Source organism: Octopus sinensis, linkage group LG24, assembly GCF_006345805.1.
Source record: "Octopus sinensis linkage group LG24, ASM634580v1, whole genome shotgun sequence".
Classification (NCBI taxonomy): domain Eukaryota; kingdom Metazoa; phylum Mollusca; class Cephalopoda; order Octopoda; family Octopodidae; genus Octopus; species Octopus sinensis.
Window position 1 is genome coordinate 2630224 of NC_043020.1, and position 20498 is coordinate 2650721.

At 39.4% G+C, this 20498-nt stretch overlaps 1 protein-coding gene across 1 annotated transcript in view; it reads left to right on the forward strand.

Moving 5' to 3' along the window:
• Nucleotides 1-20498, forward strand: part of LOC115223873 (coactosin-like protein) — a 39356-nt gene that overhangs the window by 7494 nt on the left and 11364 nt on the right. The window contains exons 2-3 of the mRNA XM_029794578.2: nt 15702-15784; nt 17183-17340. Coding sequence (XP_029650438.1) covers nt 15702-15784; nt 17183-17340 — 241 coding nt within the window. The remainder of the gene's footprint in view (nt 1-15701; nt 15785-17182; nt 17341-20498) is intronic.

The following is a 20498-nucleotide window of genomic DNA, read 5'->3' on the forward strand; positions in this document are numbered from 1 at the left end:
TTGTACATGGTGTCAGGGAGGTCACCGAGTACTTGCAAGACAAAACATGTCAACTAAGAGCACCAGTATCAATGTATGTCACCAGGTCTCGATGTTCAACAAAGGAGCTCTTAAATAGCCTCTTGACTTGCTGGAAATAACCACTAAATTCCTCTCATATCACACCCTATACATGCAGTCATGGTTGTGTGGTAAGAAATTGGCTTCTGAACCACATTGTTTTAGGTTCAATCCCAGTATGTGACACCTTGGGCAAGTGTCTGCTCCTTTAGCCTTAGGCTGATCAATGCCTTGTGAGTGGATTTGGTAGGCAGAAACTGAAAGAATCCTATCATATATGTATGTGAATAAATACCAGGCTTTAAAGAAAATAAGCATTGGGGTTGATGTGTTCAACTAAAATTCTTCAAAGTGATGCCCCAGCATGGCCACAGTCTAATGACTGAAACAAGTAAAAGAAAATAAGATACCATTTGATGTACAAAAAGAGGACATGTTCAAGACTAGAATGTTCTTCATCAATCAAATTTCTGTTTGATCAGCACTGACTTATATATATATATATAAAACAACAACAACAACAACAACAACAACAACCAAGCCAATGGGGATTCAGTTCCTACTGGGTGGAACTTTGGTCAAGTGTCTTCCACTCTGGCCCCAAGTCAATCAATCAATGAATTTCATGATAGATCTGTTTGATCAAGGTTGATATAAACAACATGGAACAGTGCCAAAACCCATATGTTTCATTTGTGCCACCTTGGGCAAGAATCTTCTTCAATAACCTCAGGCCAACCAAAGCCTTGTGAGTGGATTTGGTAGATGAAAACTGAAAGAAGCCCATTGTGTGTGTGTGTGTGTGTGTGTGTATGTAAGTATGTATATACTCTTTTATTCTTTTATCAGTTTCAGCTCAAAGCTGCAGCCATGCTGGGGCACCTGTGTGTGTGTGTGTGTGTCTTTGTGTGTCTGTGTTTGTCCCCCAACCATCACTTGATAACATAACTGATGCTGGTGTGTTTCTGTCCCCATAACTTAGCAGTTCTCCCAAAAAGACCGATAGAATAAGTATGAGGCTTACAAAGAATAAGTCCAGGGCCGATTTCTTTGACTAAAAACCTCTTTAAGGCAGTGCTCCAGCATGGCCGCAATCAAATGACTGAAACAAATAAAAGAATACACACACACACACACACACACTTTTCTCTCTTTTACTCTTTTACTTGTTTCAGTCATTTGGCTGTGGCCATGCTGGAGCACCGCCTTTAGTCGAGCAAATCGACCCCAAGACTTATTCTTTGTAAGCTTAATACTTATTTTACCAGTCTCTTTTGCTGAACCACTAAGTTACAGGGACGTAAACACACCAGCATCGGTTGTCAAGCGATGTTAGGAGGACAAACACAGACACACAAACATACACACACACAACACACACACACACACACACACACACACACACACACACACATATATCGTATGCATGTATATATATATACATGCATACGACGGGCTTCTTTCAGTTTTCGTCTACTAAATCCACTCACAAGGCTTTGGTCAGCCTTCTATATTAGAAGACACTTGCCCAAGATGCCACGCAGTGGGACTGAACCCGGAACCATGTGGTTGGTAAGCAAGCTACTTACCACACAGCCACTCCTATGCCTATTGTGTCTTTAATTCCATGAAAAGAATGACAAACTGTTATTCTGAAACTGAGGACATGTTGAACTGAACAGAATGTTACAAGATGTGTTTGTGTAATGTCTTTTTGAGTCCACAGTAAAACCACCACAGGTATCGTTACATAACACCTGTAATTTTATCTTCGGGGAATTTCATTGCAACATGATTAAATTGCAGCCAATACATTGTCAATAAATCCCTTCACATGTCAAAGGAGCAGACACTTGCCCAAGGTGTCACACACTGGGATTGAACCTAAACAATGTGGTTCAGAAGCCAACTTCTTACCACACAACCATGACTGCATGTATAGGGTGTGACATAAGAGGAATTTAGTGGTTATTTCCAGCAAGTCAAGAGACTATTTAAGAGCTCCTTGTTTCAAGAGTTTATGTTGCATGGTATTTGATATACCTGTATTTGTCTATGAATTTATATATATATATATTATATATATATATACACACACACCACACACACATAATATATATATATATAGATATATATATATATTAATATATAATATATAATATATATATATATATAATATATGCCTTGCTTGCTAGCCAGTGGGGTGGCGGTCATTGAAGGCTAAGACAATGTGAAGCGCATTGTGACCAGCGATGTGTAACAACATCTGATAGCCTGGTCGGTCACGGTGATCACGGTGATATATATATATATATATAGTCAGATTATGTGCAATCAACAATACCCTTCCTCTTTAGGTGTGTGGACATCTATACACATCCACACACACATGCACACACACACACATTAAGCTAATTCATATTATATACATGCAAATGTGTGTGTGTGTGAATGTATGGGGGAGTAGATATACACACATGCTCATACGTATGTATAGATAGTCAGACAGACAGACAGACAAAAACACAGATAAATAGATAGGTCGATAGATAAATAGACAGGTAGACAGATAGAGAGAGAGACAAGGACAAAGAGATAAATAGATTAAAAGATAGAGAGAGTTAGGCAAGGAGACAGACAGACAACCAGACATGTCGGTTTGATAGACGGACAGACAGACAAAGAGACAGAGAGATGGATAGATAGATGCAGGCTTACTATAATTTCTTCAAATTTTAGGCTGTACAGGTGTTCCTAAAGAATAGAGATGGTAATTAACTACTGCACCAAAAATAACGATTTCTTCAGGTGAATTTGTTTTAAGCATCATAGATTACTATTCTGCAAAATAAAATAAAAAATCTTCATGGAGTCATATGTATAATTTTTTTGCCCATTTCCCCTTTCTGTAATTTTTCAGCTTTGCCGATTTTCATAAATTTTTTCAGGTTAGTCTGAATCATAATCTAAGATATTTAAAATGTGTTCTATAGAAGCATTTATATCTTTTATCTTTTACTTGTTTCAGTCATTAGACCATGGCCATGCTGGGGCATGATACTTTGAATCAACCCCAGGACTTATTCTTTGTAAGCCTAGTACTTATTCTATCAGGTTCTTTTGTTGAACTGCTAAGTTTGGTTGTCAAATGATGCTGGGGTCAAACACAGACACACAAATACATACAAATGCATGTCTGTATATATGTATATATATATGATGGGCTTCTTTCAGTTTCCATCTACTGAATCCATTCACATGGCTTTGGTCAACCCAAGGCTATAGTAGAAGACAGAGAAATAGTTTGATGAAATTTTATTTAACAATAAGAAAATTTTAATATCACAACACATTGTTTCGTAACTTCACAACATGTAAATAATTATTATATTTAATAATAAAGAAATTACTTGCATTATTTTGAAGGACTTTTTGCTTTTTGCATTAATGCAGACACATAAATAGTTTATTTATTATTGAGTATAATAATATAAATTATTTACGTGTTTTAAGTTACGAAACAATTTGTCCTGATATTAGAATTTTCTTTTTGTTCAATAAAATTTTATCAAACTATTTCTCTGTCATTTGGTACTAACCAAAATGTACTCTGTACTCTTGCAGAATGCAATAGTTTATTATGCCTGACCTAGAGTAACAAGATTAGACACTTGACACACACACACACACACAGAGTGGGGGAAGAGAGAGAGAGAGAGAGCTGTACTTTTGAACCTTTGTCTCTAAATTACAGTAAAGATATGTCACAAAGTTGTCAAAGTTCAGAACAATATTCTATCTGCAAACGCTTCACATCGGTGTATATTAAACAAACTTAAATGTTAACCAAACATTTATTTCTCACACCAACAACGGAGCTCAATCAAATAGATTCTTCTGCACGGTTAACGCAACGTTTTAATTGATTAAGTGAGAATATTTATAGCGTGTTATGTAATTTTTATGAAGGCGGCAGGTTAGGGCAACTCTTAAAAAAAGGTTGAACAAACCACTGCAGTGGTTGTTCGGTTAACAAAACAACTCTTTTCAAATAAGAATGACTCAACTTTTTGACCAACCCATTTCGTTTCTTTACTCATTCTTAACACATCAATGACATTTTTGCGTCAGTTGTTGTTGTTGTTGTTGTTATTGTTCCTCTTTTTCGTCTTCTTCTCCCTTACCGTTGTTCTTCTTCTTCTCCTCCTCCTCCTCCTCCTCCTCCTCCTTCTTTTTCTTCTTTTTCTTTTTCTTCTTCGTTTTCTTCTTCTTTTTCTTCTTTTTCTTCTTCTTCTTCTTTTCTTCTTTTCCTTTCTTCCATTCTTCTTCTTCTTCTTTTCTTCTTCTCTTTTTTCTTCCTTTTTCTTCTTCTTTTCTTCTTCTTTTCTTCTTCTTCTTTTCTTCTTCTTCTTCTTTTTCTTTTCTTTTTCTTCTTCTTTTCTTCTTACTTCTTCTTCTTCTTCTTCTTCTTCTTCTTCTTCTTCACTGTTGATGTTGTTGTTGTTGCTGTTATTATTGTTTGACTCTAAGTCAACTCAGGTCAGACAGACCTGTGATCCACAGCACTCCACTCACGACCTTCTCATCTTTCGGTGTAGTTCTTTTCTTTTTCCACCAGGCATAGTGTATCTGGGACTACATTATTCAGTGTATTTTCCCTTCTTTTATTTCTTTCAAGTTGTTAGAGTATGATGCAAGGGAAATTTCTAGGTGGAGTCCATATCCTGTCACACATCCTGCAAGAAGTAGCAACCAAATCTCCCTCAAATTAGAGCTCACCATTTTAGATAAGGACACATTGGATTATATAGGCCCTAAGTTCCTTCCACATAAGAAAAAACATGTTGGTCACAATTGGAAGGCTTTGATTATCATAAATTTACTTGATCAAGGCTTACCCATATTATTTTAAATTTATATATATATATATATATATATATCATCATCATCATAGTTTAACGTCCGCTTTCCATGCTAGCATGGGTTGGATGGAAAGTGGACGTTAAACGATGATGAGGATGATGATGCTGATATATATATATATATATATATATATATATTGCCAATACATATATGATATATATATATATTCATATATGCCAATACATATATATATTATATATATTATATATAGATATAATATATATATGCCAATACATATATGATATATATATATATTCATATATGCCAATACATATATATATATATATATGCCAATACATATATGATATATATATATATATATGCCAATACATGCGTGTATGTGCGTGTGAGTGTGTGTGTGTGTGTATACATGATGGGCTTCCACAAAGTTTCCAGCTACCAAATTTAGTGACAAGGCATCGGTCAGGCAGGGGCTATAGCAGAACACACTTGCCCAAAGTGCCATGCAGTGGGACTGAACCTAAATTCCTGTGGTTGCAAAACAAACCTTTTAACGCCAAGGCAATACCTGCAGAAATGTTCAAAAAAATTTAGCACAATTTATTACATGTACGACAAGCATCTCCACTTTACCGAAATGTTACATTCCTGAAAGTCTTGCTGTAATGTGAAACCTGTTTTCCATTGAATTCCATTTTATGGAAATCGGTAGGAAATAATGTTTCACATTACACAATTCTATATGACAGCAACATTTTCAGGAATCCGAGGTCCCTATAAATTTGAAGACATCTCTGTTAGTTAGAGGTTTGGTTAGGGTTTGCATTAGGGGTTAGATTTTACAGTTAGAGTTAGCTTTTATATTTTGAGGCTAAGGGTTCAGAGATATTGAGGTCACAGTCATAAAACAACATATGTATATATATATTATATATATATTATATTATATATATATATATATCGCTTGAGGGTCATTTGACTGCAGCCATGCTGGAGCACTGCCTTTAGTCAAAGAAATTGACCCCAGGACTTATTCTTTGTAAGCCTTGTACTTATTCTATTGGTCTCTTTTGCCGAACCACTAAGTTACAGGGATGTAAACTCACCAGCATCAGTTATCAAGTGATGTTGGGGGACAAACACAGACACACAAACATATACACACACATACATATATATATATATATATATACACACACATATATACGATGGGCTTCTTACAGTTTCCGTCTACCAAATCCACTCACAAGGCTTTGGTCGGCTCGAAGCTATAGTAGAAGACACTTGCCCAAGGTGCCACGCAGTGGGACTGAACCCGGAACCATGTGGTTGGTCAGCAAGCTACTTACCACACAGCCACTCCTGCGCCTTACTGTGTATAAAAAGTAAGTTAGCAGCACAACTGAACATAAGGCAAGAAACCATGAGAGTGAGAATATCCTACATGATTACAGTTATAAAAACATGTAAAAGAAGAAAAACATGGAGCAAGTTGCATTTTATAAAATGCAAGCTTCATTTGAAGACAAACCAAGGCACAGTAACAAAACCTTTAACCCTTTAGCATTTAGATTGAGACCTACTGAGTCAAGTACATCAACATCAAAATAAAAATCAAATGGAAATTGTAGTTGTGATCCCTGTGCCGGTGGCACATAAAAAGCACCATCCAAACGTGGTCGATGCCAGTGCCGCTTTGACTGGCTTCCGTGCTGGTGGCATGTAAAAAGCACCAACCGATCGTGGTCGTTGCCAGCCTCCCCTGGCACCTGTTTTGGTGGCACGTAAAAAGCACGCACTACACTCATGTAGTGGTTGGCGTTAGGAAGGCCATCTAGTTGTAGAAACACTGCCAGATCAGACTGGAGTCTGGTGCAGCCTCCTGGCTTCCCAGACCCCGGTCGAACCGTCCAACCCATGCTAGCATAGAAAATGGATGTTAAGCGATGATGATGATGATGATGATGATGATTGCAGGCATTGCTGTGTGGTAAAAAGTTTGCTATCCAACCACATGGTTTCAGGTTCAGTCCCACTGTGTGGCACCTTAGGCAAGTGTCTTCTTCTATCGTCCCCAGGCTGACTAAAACCTTGTGAGTGAATTTGGTAGAGGAAAACGTGTGCGTGTGTGTATGCTACTGTTGCCTTGCTCTGACATCACATGAGAGTTGTACACGAGTGTCACCAACATATAAGTGGTGTCCTTCATTTCCAATATTTTGTGCAAACATGTCTGGTGATGGACAAGCATTTACCTTCCTTGGAAACAGGCAAGAGTTGGTGGTAGGGAGAGCATCCAGCCATAGAAAATTTGCCTCAGCAAATTCCGTCCAAGCATGGAAAAATGGACATTAGAATTATGTTGACGTCCCTCCCTTTTGAATACTGCAGAGTGTAATTTAAAGGAGATTTGGCAGCTATTTTGTAGCTTTTTGAGCAAACCCTTTGATATCCATTCAGCTAAAGAAAATATTTAAGATCCAATTTAAACAATGGAATATAAATAGAAAGATTACAATGGTGTGTGTCAGTGTGTCTATGTGTGTATATATGCATGTGTGTGTGTGTGAGAGAGAGAGAGAGAGAGAGAATTTCTTTGTTCACCATAAGGTTGAGAAAAAGAGGGGACGATATGGAGATGGACAAAACAAATGTTGGGGGTCAGGGTATCGAATGAAACGAAACGTATGAATAAACAAACAATTAAAATATATACAATTAAATGAGAATGAGTGATTAACAACAGATGAAGCGGAGGACGCAGTCGACCCACAAAACCACATACTCACACTGAAGACTTTGCTTTCTCCTTTGAGCTGAAACAAGCATGAGTATGTGGAAACGTCTATGCAAGTATTTTTTCTTTTTTAAACAAAAATGAGGACCCTTCCTAAATTGCATGGCCACATTCAGTTTGACAACTGACAAGGCTGCATTGAAAGGAGAAACATTATATTACTAATTTCATTATTTTATAACTTATAATTAGTCATAAAAACTAACGAAATAGGTGTGGGAGTAGATGGAAAAGAAAAGTAGCCCATCGTGTGTGTGTCTGTGTGTCCTCCACCCACGCTTGGCAACCAGTGTTGGCGTATTTATATCCTTGTAACTTAGCAGTTTGGCAAAAGAGAACTAATAGAGTAAGAATCAGGATTAAAAACAAAACAAGTATGGGGGGTGGGGGTCGATTCATTCAACTAAAAAATACTCTTCGAGGCAGTGCTCCAGAATGACCACAGCCAATGACTGAAACAAATATAGGATAAAAATTAGTTGAAAAAATAGGTTTTAATTCTAAATTATATCAAAAATATATTCGAATCGTTCTGAGTTCAAATTCCACTGAGGTCGACTTTGCCTTTCATTCTTTTTTCAGGGTCGATAAATTAAGTACCAGTTGTGTACTGAGGTTGATCTAATCGACTGGCTCCCTCCCCAAAAATTTCGGGCCTTGTGCCTCGAGTAGAAAAGAAAAATATAGGATCTTTTCGGTTTGAACAGCAGTTTTCTCTAGCGGTGTCATATGAAATAGTCACCCATAATTATGACCCTAGTATCGATCTATTGCATTTCAATCTGTTTTAGGGTTAGTTAGGGTTAGTTAGGGTTGGTTAGGGTTAGGGTTAGGGGTGGGGAGAAGGGTATATTTTTTTCTTCACAAATGTAAATAAACCCAATCTGTTTCTTAAACGAGGTACATATTCATACGGCACAGAATGTTTTCACCTCAATAGACGTCATTGATTGGTTGAAATTGCAGAAATTGAAGAAAAGAAACAACCTTACAAACTATAGAATTTTCTCAATAAAGCCAAGAGAAAAAGATGTTTTATAAACACATTCTACCAGTATACGAAGTTTAAAAGTGTTTAGTTACGTGGAAATTATTTTAAAAAACTGCCGTTCAAACCGAAAAGATCCGAAATATATTCCATTATATAACAGTATATGTTGCAGTTCTTTTAGATGGTCACATTTAATGCTTCAGAAAAAAACATGCAGGTCCTCGTCGTCTGTAATAATGCTGTTATAATCAACTCAGTGACGTTAAGAGGAAGAAGAAGAAGAAATAGAAGAAACATTCTTTCTGAAGAACCAAATGACAGCTCGAACAATGAACGAAGTGAAGATGATGGTGGTGGTGGCGGAGGCGATGGTGGTGGTGGCGGAGGCGATGGTGGTGGTGGCGGAGGCGATGGTGGTGGTGGCGGAGGCGATGGTGGTGGTGGCGGAGGCGATGGTGGTGGTGGCGGAGGCGATGGTGGTGGTGGTGGTGGTGGGAAATTAAACGTCAAGCTAAAAGTTTCATCGATTTCATGTCTTCAGCTGCACGTCTGTCTGACTGCCTGACTGTTTGCTTGTCTGTCTGTCTGTCTGCCTCTTTCCGTGTTGTGTCTCTCTCTTTATATTTCTCTGTCTGTCTGGTAACTGTAGGTGTGTGTGTGTGTGTGTGTCTTTATGTGCAGGTGTGTGTCTATGTACATTTGCGTGTATCTGACTGTCTGTATGTCTTTGCTGCGTGTTTCTGAATATCTGGTGTGTGTGCGTGTATATATATATATATACATATATATATATATGTTTATATTTCTTTATTGCCCACAAGGGGCTAAACATAGAGGGGGACAAACAAAGACAGACAAATGGATTAAGTCGATTACATCGACTCCAGTACGTAACTAGTACTTTATTTATCGACCCCCGAAACGATGAAAGGCAAAGTCGACCTCGACGGAATATATATATATATATATGTATATATTTCGTTTTGGGATTTGGTTTGCAAGATTCTTTATATGAGTTTGTGTGTTGAAGCATATTCTGTTGTGTCTGGGGAGAGTCATTTTCATTGTGTGCCTTATTTTTACCGGTGAGTGTGTATATTATAAGGCTCAAAAAGAAAATTACTCTCCCCAGACACAACAGAATATATATATATATATATATATATATATATATATATATATATATATATATATATATATATATATATACCGGAGTAAACACATAAATGTGAAACAAGGTGGAAAAAAGAGTACTCAAATACCAGAGGTAGAGTAATATGCTTTATTTAAAAAACAGCTTTTGTTATATTTCTGCTGCTTTTAAATAAAGTGTGTGTGTGTGTGGTGTGTCTGAGTATATGCGTGTGAACGTGCGTGGTCCTTTGCGTGTGTATGTGTGAATGTTTATGCCTCTGTGTGTGTGTGTGTGCGCGCACGTGTTTTATGTCTGCGCGTTTTGGTGTCTCTGCGCGTGCGCGCCTGTGGGGGTGGGGCTGTTGGAAGTCTGAGAGTCGGTGTCTGGATGTGTGCATGACTCCATCTTCCCATATCCGTGTATCTATGCATGATCTTTGTCTATATGTGTGTGTGTCTACACATCAGAGTATGGGTTTACGAGTGCATGTGTGTGTGTGTCCGTCTGTCTGTCTGAGAATGTCTGTCGATGTCTTTTGTACGTCTTGACGCACGGTTCTCTCCTCACCGCACGTCTGTGTCAGTGCACATGTCACCATGTATCCATCATCTGTGTGTGTCCCTGTTTCCATGTGTGTGCGTGTGTCTGCTATGGAGACAGGAGACTGAGGCTGGTGACAGTTTTTTCCTTTTTTCACGGGGAATGCCATTGTCTGTTGACAACAATAGTTGTGTGTGTGTCTGTGTGTCACAGACAGACGGAAAGAAAGACGAGATGAAAGTTGGACGTTGACGAGGAGAGACAACTGGAAAAACGTTTATTCAACTGGATTATAAATGTACTTTAATTTCTTATTTAGTAACATCAAAAACAAATAAGGATTACGATGATGATAATGATAATAGTAACAATAATTAGGATGATGATAAAATTCCTTTAATAATTGTAATAATTGCAATAACAATTCTTTCTAATTTTGGCACGAGGGCCACAATAGAACACATTTAGAACAATAGCAGAGACAAAGGACTCTGGAGGTTTACATAAACACGTGTAAAATAATTCTTTCTGATTTTAGCGCAAAGTCAGCAGTTTTGGGGAGAGAGAGACAGGTCGATTACATCAACTTAATTGACACATATTTTCATTAACTCCCAAAGGATGAAAGCAAAGTCGACCTCCGTGGAATTTGAACTCAGAATGCAAAGGCAGAAGAAATGCTACATTTTGTCTGATGTACTAACAATTCTACCAGCTTGTCACATTAATAATAATAATAATAATAATAATAATAATGATGATGATGATGATGATAATAATAATAATAATTTCACTTGCTGAAGGCAGCCACACAGTGGAACTGAACCCAGAACCATGTGGTTGGGAAGCAAGCTTCTTACCACACAGCCATGCCCACGCCTATATTTCATTTAATTAAGTAAATTTCATATTTGTTTAATTTAGAGTGTGTTGATTAAGGTGACCATCCCTGCTTTGGAAAGATTAGAAATCCAGAAAAGTCAATGTTTAACCTGTAAAAATAATAATGTTGATGATGATGATGCCAATAATGATAATGATGATGATGACAACGATGATGACGATGATGATGATGACGATGACGATAACAATGACGATGATATCCATGATGATGACACCAACAATGATGATGATGATGCTGTTGAGCGAATGGTTTTCGTCCCAGAGCTCGCAAAATGGGAGAAGTTCGAAATGTGGTCCTTTGCTATTCATGAGACCCGCAGAAGAGAAAGCAGGTCAACCCCCGACACCGAGAGCATCGACGGATGGATGAATGCGCATCCAGGCTCAACGGTTGCATAGGAAGTCGGGGGCAAGAAACAGGAAGAAAGAGTGAGAGAAAGTTGGAGCGAAAGAGTACAACAGGGGTCGCCACTCCCACCCCCTGCTGGAGCCTCGTGGAGATTTTAGGTGTTTTCACTCAATAAACACACACAACACCCAGTCTGGGAATCGAAACCGCGATCCTCCGACCGCAAGTCCGCTGCCCTAACCACTGGGCCATTGTGCCTCCACGCCGATGATGATGATGATGATGATGATGACAATGGTGATGATGATGATTTATTTTCTCACACGGGCATCTGGTGGGCAATTTTACAAGATTAGTTTACAAAATTTGTGGAGAGGAGAACCAGCGAAAACAAATAAATTCGCTTCTAACACCGTTTCCTTTTCACGTTGCTTTTTGCTTATTTTTTTATTGAATGATTCAAAGGAAAAAAGGACAATTCTCATGATGTGGCCTTTTTGACAGTTCATTGTGATATATTCATCTCAGGGCAATTACATCCTTGTAAATACATCGTCAGTAATTTCATCGCCTGATAATTTCATTACAAGGTAATTACGTCGTCAGTGGATACACTGTCAATAAATTCTTTGTCCATTATCATGCCAAAGAAGACTTTAATGAACTCATCATCCTGCCTTTTTTTTTTTTATATCTGCAGAGTAAATATATTGGCTGTGTGGTAAGTCGCTTGCTTACGAACAACATGGTTCCGGGTTCAGTCCCACTGCGTGGCACATTGAGCAATTGTCTTCAACAATAGCATCAGGCTGACCAAAGCCTTGTGGATTTGGTAAATGGAAACTGAAAGAAGCCTGTCGTGTGTGTGTGTGTGTGTGTGTATGTGTGTGTGTGTATGTGTGTGTGTATGTGTGTGTCTGTGTGTATGTGTGTTGTTGGCATTAGGAAGGCCATCCAGCTGTAGAAACATTGCCAAATTAGATTGGAGCCTGGTGCAGCCACTGGCTCTCCAGACCTCAGTCAAACCATCCAACCCATGCCAGCATGGAAAACAGACGTTAAACGATGATGATGATGATGATGATGATGATGATGACGACGATGACGATGATGATGATGATGATATACATACAGACAAATAGACAGATAGATAGATAGATAGACAGACAGACAGACAGACAGGTAGATAGATAGACAGACAGATAGATAGATAGATAGATAGATAGATAGATAGATAGATAGACAGACAGGTAGATAGATAGACAGATAGATAGATAGAAAGATAGATAGATAGATAGATAGATAGATAGATAGATAGACATGTCCTTCAGGACAGCCAATCTGATCAAAGCCTTCATGTTTGCCTAACTGCGCCAGACCCTGTCATGCAGGGATTGGTTTACATAGCAACTTGAGGGTTTGCCACTCTTCCTCTTGGTCTTCAGACAGGAAGAACTGCCATCATCATCATCATCATCATCATATCTATATATATAATGTGTGTATGTGTGTGTATATATATATATGTATGTATGTATGTATATGTTTATGGATGTATGTATGCATGTATGTATATATGTGCATACATATATAAAGGTACATACATACAAATGGATGTATGTATATATGCTTACCTTGTATAATACAGAAACAAACCTACCTCACATACTTACAAACACTAATTAAATACCTTAATCTCTCGTTTCATTATTTGCATAAGTTGTTGTTGCTGTTGTTGTCGTTGTCAGTGTTGCTTCTTTAGTTTGTTTGTTTTTTTTTCCTTATAAATAATTAAACAGTATTTTTTTATCTATTTATATATACATATATATATATATATTTGCTATTTTACCTACCTGAGGCAGGTATTACAAGGTGTTTCTTTAGCAGAGCTTTGTGGGAGATAGTTACATAATTAGGTGACAGAAATATTCCATTAGCAAGTTAAACATTGAAAAACTTGACATACCTGAGGTAGCTTTTGTTTGAGAAGGAAATACACACTCGTTGAAATGTCAGGGTGACATGGCCGGCCGGCCATTGGTTTCAGTGTGTGGGTGGCAGGTGTGGGTATGGGGGTTCATAGTATTAGGGGTGTGTGGGGATTATGTACATGTATCATCATTATCATCATCATCATCATCATCTATTTAGAATCCATGCTGGCATGTGCTGGGTAGTTTGACAGGATGTGATGGGTACAAGGTCTGCATTGTGCTATTTGTCTGCATCTAGCTTCATCATGATTTTTAATGTCCACATAAAAAGCAGTTATGTCGGTGCTGGTGCCATATAAAAGTACTGGTGATGGTGCCACATAAAAAGCACTGGTGGTGATGCCAAGTAGTAAGCACTGGTTTTGGTGCCATGTAGTAAAACATTGGTGCTGATGCCACATGAAAAGCACTAGTGCTAATGTCATGTAAAGAGCACTGGTGCCTCATAAAAGACACTGGTGATGGTGCCATGTATAAAGCACCCAGTATGCTCTGCACAATGGTTGGCATTAGGAATGGCATCCAGCTGTAGAAACTAAGCCAAAACAGGCTATTGAACTTGGTGTAGCCCCTGGCTTTACCAATTCCTGTCAAGCTGTCCAACCAATGCTGGCATGGAAAATTAAGGTTAAATGATGATGATGATGATGATGATGACATTGCATGCTTCTTTGCATCCAATTGAATTCATTGAAACAAATTTTCTGGGACCCCTTCCTGTCACCAACCCTCTCCTGGTTCCAACTGAGATAATATTTCCCCATAGTGGACCAGACAGGGTTTTCATGGAAGATTGGAAAGGAAAGACCCTGTTTGCAGGATTGTGTCGTACATTTACAACAATTACATGATGTCAAGCTGCACATGTGTGTGTGTGTATGTGTGTGTGTGTCCACCAGCTGGCCAGGTTTAAGGATCTGACTCACTCATAATAGTTAAGGTATTGCAGTGAAACTGAACCCAGAACCATAAGGCTAGGAAGCAAACTTCTTACCCCACGGCCATGCTTCTACCTGTGTGTGTGTGTGTGTGTGTGTGTGTGTGTGTGTGTGTGTGTGTGTGTGCATGTGTGTGCATACATGTATAAATGATTGAAATAAACACAGTGAGTGGTGCATCAGTAATATATTAATTTCACATTAACATCCTTAAAAATCTATGAAGAAAGAAAGAAAGAAAGAATGAGCAAAAATGTGAAACACAGCAAGATTCCAAGTTACCTGACCAACAGTGAACACCCATTCAGAGTAACTGACCCACAACCCATATTTATGAACTTAATAACCCCCCAAAAGAGATGCAGTGGGATCATGTCAGTGACTAGATTACAGTCAAACGAAAAATACTTTCGCACCAAACAATAAATGTTTAAGTGAAGTTAACAATCTTTCCTGGCAAGTACACCTCTGAAATAAATAACAGAAATCTAACAAATAAAAAAAAAATTTGAATATAGGCGTAGGTGTGGCTGTGTGGTAAGTAGCTTGCTTACCAACCACATGGTTCTGGGTTCAGTCCCACTGCGTGGCACCTTGGGCAAGTGTCTTCTACTATAGCCTCGGACCGACCAAATCCTTGTGAGTGGATTTGGTAGACGGAAACTGAAAGAAGCCCGTCATATATATGTATCTACATATATATATGTGTGTGTGTGTATGTTTGTGTATCTGTGTTTGTTCGCCCAACATCATTTGACAACCAATGCTGGTGTGTTTACATCCCCGTAACTTAGCGGTTCGGCAAAATGACCGATAGAATAAGTACTAGGCTTACAAAGAATAAGTCCTGGGGGCGATTTGCTCGACTAAAAGGCGGTGCTCCAGCTTGGCCACAGTCAAATGACTGAAACAAGTAAAAGAGTAAAAGAGTAATGATAAAAAAATGTTCAACTTAGAAACAATTTCCCCACTGGGATCCTTAAGTTGTCCCCTTAGAGTCCTCAGATTCCCCTCAGAGTGAAAACTTATCCCCATGTTGATAATTTGTTGATATATAAACACTCAGTTTTCGTTGTTACATTTATTTTTATTTCTATTTCTCTTCAGGGCATTATTGACATATGACGGAGACAGTATTGTTCCCCTTGAAACTGGGGAAGATTTTGAAGACTTTAAATCCCATTTCACAAGTAAGTCCTATTTGACTGTCATCACTTAAAACATTACGTCATCTTGTCACACCCAACTCGTGTACATTAGAAAAAAAAGACTCTGCCGGTTACGACGACGAGGGTCCCAGCTGATACGATCAATGGAACAGCTTGCTCGTGAAATTAACGTGCAAATGGCTGAGCATTCCACAGACACGTGTACCCTTAACGTAGTTCTCGGGGATAATCAGCGTGACACAGAGAGTGACAAGGCTGACCCTTTGAAATACAAGTACAACTCATTTTTGCCAGCTGAGTGGACTGGAGCAACGTGAAATAAAGTGTCTTGCTCAAGGACACAACGCGTCGCCGAAATCGAACTCACAACCTTACGATCATGAGCCGAATGCCCTAACCACTAAGCCACGCGCCCTCACCTCATGTACATTACTGTGTATAAATTACACTCTTCTGCTTTTATTCTTGTCTTGAAGATTATTCTAACTGATTATCCTTAATCTACAGGTAAGTCAGTCCCACTTGGATTTACTGCAAAATAATAACATGTTGAAGTTTTATGTTCCATTCAGGATTAGGATCATTCATCATCATCATCATCATCATCATCGTTTAACGCCCGCTTTCCATGCTAGCATGGATTGGACGGTTTTGACTGAGAGCTGGCGAACCAGATGGCAGAGTTTCTACAGCTGGATGCCCTTCGTAACGCCAACCACTCCGAGAGTGTAGTGGGTGCTTTTTTACGTGCCATGGCATGGGGGCCAGTCAGTCGGTACTGGCAACGACCTTGCTCGAATCTTTTTACACATGCCAACAGCACGGGTGCCAGTAAGGCAATGCTGGTAACAATTCCGCTCAAATGGTGCCTCTTACATGCCACCAGCACAGAAACCAGTTAGCTGCTCTGGCAACGATCATGCTCGGATGGTGCTCTCAGCCCCCTACTATAGCACAGGGCACAAGTGCCAGTAAGGCGAAGCTGGTAACGATCACACTCGAATGGTGCCTTTTATGTGCCACTGGCACAGAAACCGGTTAGTCACTCTGTCAATGATCACACTCATATGGTGCTCATGCCTGTCATCGAATTTCACTATCATTATCAGCAAAATCTGCTGATCATTATCAGCAAAAACCTGCAGGCCTTCCTCTATAAGTGCCAACCCTTTAAGAATAATCTTTGTTGTCAATTTAAGTGGTGTAGGTGGAACTTCTCTTATCTCGTCATGATTGAAACAAGTTGTGCAAATTTGTGTACTTCCTAGACTATTCAACCCATCCTTTAACAGCCAAAAGGGGTATCTCCAGCAGGTCATGGGTCCACTTAGCGGTTTCCTTGTTACTATCTTTATGTCTGACCTTTTTTGTAATTTTGTGATTTTATTTTTATTCTTTTTTTTCCTTTGCTTCTTCCAGGTGATGAACGTTTCTATGGATACCTGCGCATTGAAACAGGAGATGAAATGAGTAAACGAAGTAAATTTGTTTTTATTACGTGGGTCGGGACTCAGGTATCAACAATGAAAAAGGCTAAAGTCAGCACAGATAAAAATTTCGTCAAGGACATCTTGACGGTCAGTTCCAAAGATTTTTGCTTCTACCTTTATTGTTTTGGCTTGCTTCTTGATCTGTGTGTCCATATGTAGATATTTATATGTTTATTAACACCTGTGCATTCATACTGTAAGAACCCATAAAAGACATTAGAAAATTATGTAGAGCTAAGCAAATCATCATCATCATCATCATCATCGTTTGACGTCCGCTTTCCATGCTAGCATGGGTTGCACGATTTTGACCGAGGGCTGGCGAACCAGATGGCTGCACCAGGCGCAAGTTTTGATCTGGCAGAGTTTCTACAGCTGGATGCCCTTCCTAACGCCCAACCACTCCGAGAGTGTTGTGGGTGCTTTTACGTGCCACCGGCACGGGGGCCAGTCAGGCGGTACTGGCAATGACCTCGCTCAAATCTTTTTACACATGCCACCGGCACAGGTGCCAGTAAGGTGATGCTGGTAACGATCCCGCTCAAATGGTGCCTCTTACATGCCACCTGTACAGGAAGCCAGTTAGCCGCTCTGGCAACGATTGGAGCAAAGTTACATAAATATAAGAGGGGAGAAAAGACTTAATTTATTGCGCTTGAAATTACAAAATAATTAATAGGAGCACTCCATTGGTTACAACGATGAGGGTCCCAGCCGATATGATGAATGGAACAGCCTGCTCATGAAATTAACGTGCATGTGGCTGAGTGCTCCACAGACACATGTACCCTTAATGTAGTTCTCAAGGTGATTCTGCGTGACACAGAGTGTGACACGGCTGGCCCTTTAAAATTCATGTACAACTCATTTTCGCCAGCTGAGTGGACTGGAGCAATGTGAAATAAAGTGTCTTGCTCAAGGATACAAACTTTGACAAACTTAACTAATTAATTGATTGGTTAACTAAATCATTAATGAAATACCTGATTGTTGATTACATAGTTATCCAATCGAAGAATTATAAGGAAGTGAAATTGAACCAGTGCATGTTATTATTACTGGTGCAATGACCCTCGCAAGGCACAATAAAATCTGTTTCAACACACAAATTCACATCAAGAATCTTGCAAACCAAATAAAAAAAGGAAATACTAAAATAAAAATCTATCAGTCCTAACAGTTAGGTTGGTAGATAAAGTAAGTAGGTAAATAAGTAATTAGGTAGGGAGGGAGGCAAAGAGGAAAGATAGAAAGATAAGGAGGTGGGTTTGGTGGGAAGGTAGGATGGTAAAGGGGTTCACTGAAATAAAGTCAGAAATACTTTTACCTTCCTCCAGAGACACAGCAGAGGCGCCCGAGTTAGAGTTTGAACTCTTGGTTCATGACTCATTAGTCCAATTTTTTATCATTCTCAGCAAACAGGCTGGCTGCCCGTCTGTCTGTCTGTCTGTCTGTCTGTCTGTCTGTCTGTCTGTCTGTCTCTGTCTGTCTATCTGGCTGGCTGCTGGCTGGCTGGCTGGTTAGCTAGTCTGATTATTAATTATTCCTTATCAATGAATACTCTTAATGTGTGAACAAGGCTTCAGTTGACCCAGTGATGTCGTAGAAGACACTTTCCCAAGCCGTGTGACGGAACTCGAAACCACTATGTTGGGATGTGTGTGTGTGTGTGTGTGTATGAATGTATGTACGTATGTGTGTGTCTGTGTGTCGGTGGTCCGTCGGTGTCCAACAATAGCAAAGTCTGCATTCTCAGCAATGAGAGAACATGTGACTCCCCAGCCAGAAGCTGGAAGCACACAATGTGTTACAGGTGTTACAGGTGTCACAACGACAGTTTGTTCTTTGGATGGAGGTGGATGCTACCCTCTGATGTCCGTTTCTTGCAACAACAAGACATCGTTGCTAATCCTCTTCTGCTGCTCGTGAAGTGAGAGACCCCTACATTGATTCGTCTGCAGCAGGGGCTTCAAGTTCACATGGATCAATGCAGCTTCATTTGAGGTTACTCTTCAAGGTTCCTTTGGACCTCAGTTTAGGTCTTCCTCGTTTGCATGAATGCATATAGATATAAATCCATTCCAGTCTTCTGTATCACTTCACCTTTATTCACCCACCTTTGTACCTTGGGGTACACTCTCTCCATCGCTCACTTTCTCTCTAGTCTATCTTCTCTCCCTTATTCTCCAACTCGGGTATCCGTGTATCTCTTCCACAGCAAGACCCTTATCACTGTCCCTTTATTATTCTTTTAACCTCTTATCAACTGGCACAAAGCCACTTCCCTCAATACTACCCTACCTCCACCCCCACACACAATTATGTGTATGTATATATATATATCTATATGTATTTATAAATACATGTATATATATATATATATATACACACACACACAACATATCTCTCTATCTATCTGTCTATCTATCTATCTATCATCTATATTATATATATATATATATATATATATATATATATATTATATATATATATATATATATATCTATATATATCATCATCATCATCACCGTCGTCGTTTAACGTCCGCTTTCCATGCTAGCATGGGTTGGTCTGATATATATATATCCACACACGCACATATCTCCTTATCTATCTGTCTATATATATATAATATATATATATATAAGAGGTAGACCCGGAAACCTGGGACGAGGTGGTGAAGCAAGACCTTCGAACTTTAGGCATCACTGAGGAAATGACCAGAGACCGAGACCTTTGGAAATATCTGTACGTGAGAAGACCAGGCAGGACAAGTGAGCCCAGCCCACTTATGAATGCCTGTCCTCCCTTGGACACAAGACCGGTTGAGGCAAGCGAAGTCGATTATAGAACCTCATCCGACGACAGACACCCATCCCAACCCCCCATGCTTGCGAAGACATGTTGGGGCAAGCGAAATCGAAATCGAAATCGAAACCGAATTGAACCAGCCAGGATCCCTGGCCTGGTGGTACGTAAAAAGCACTATCCGACTCGGGGCCGTGGCACGTAAAATACTCCAATGCGACCGTACGACAGGCACCCATGCCAACCCCCTTTGCTTGTGAAGACATGTTGGGGCAAGCGAAATCGAAATCGAATCGAACCAGCCAGGATCCCTGGTCTGGTGGTACGTAAAAAGCACTATCCGACTCGTGGCCGTGGCACGTAAAATACTCAATGCGACCGTACGACAGGCCCTTGCCAACCCCCTTGCTTGTGAAGACATGTTGGGGCAAGCGAAA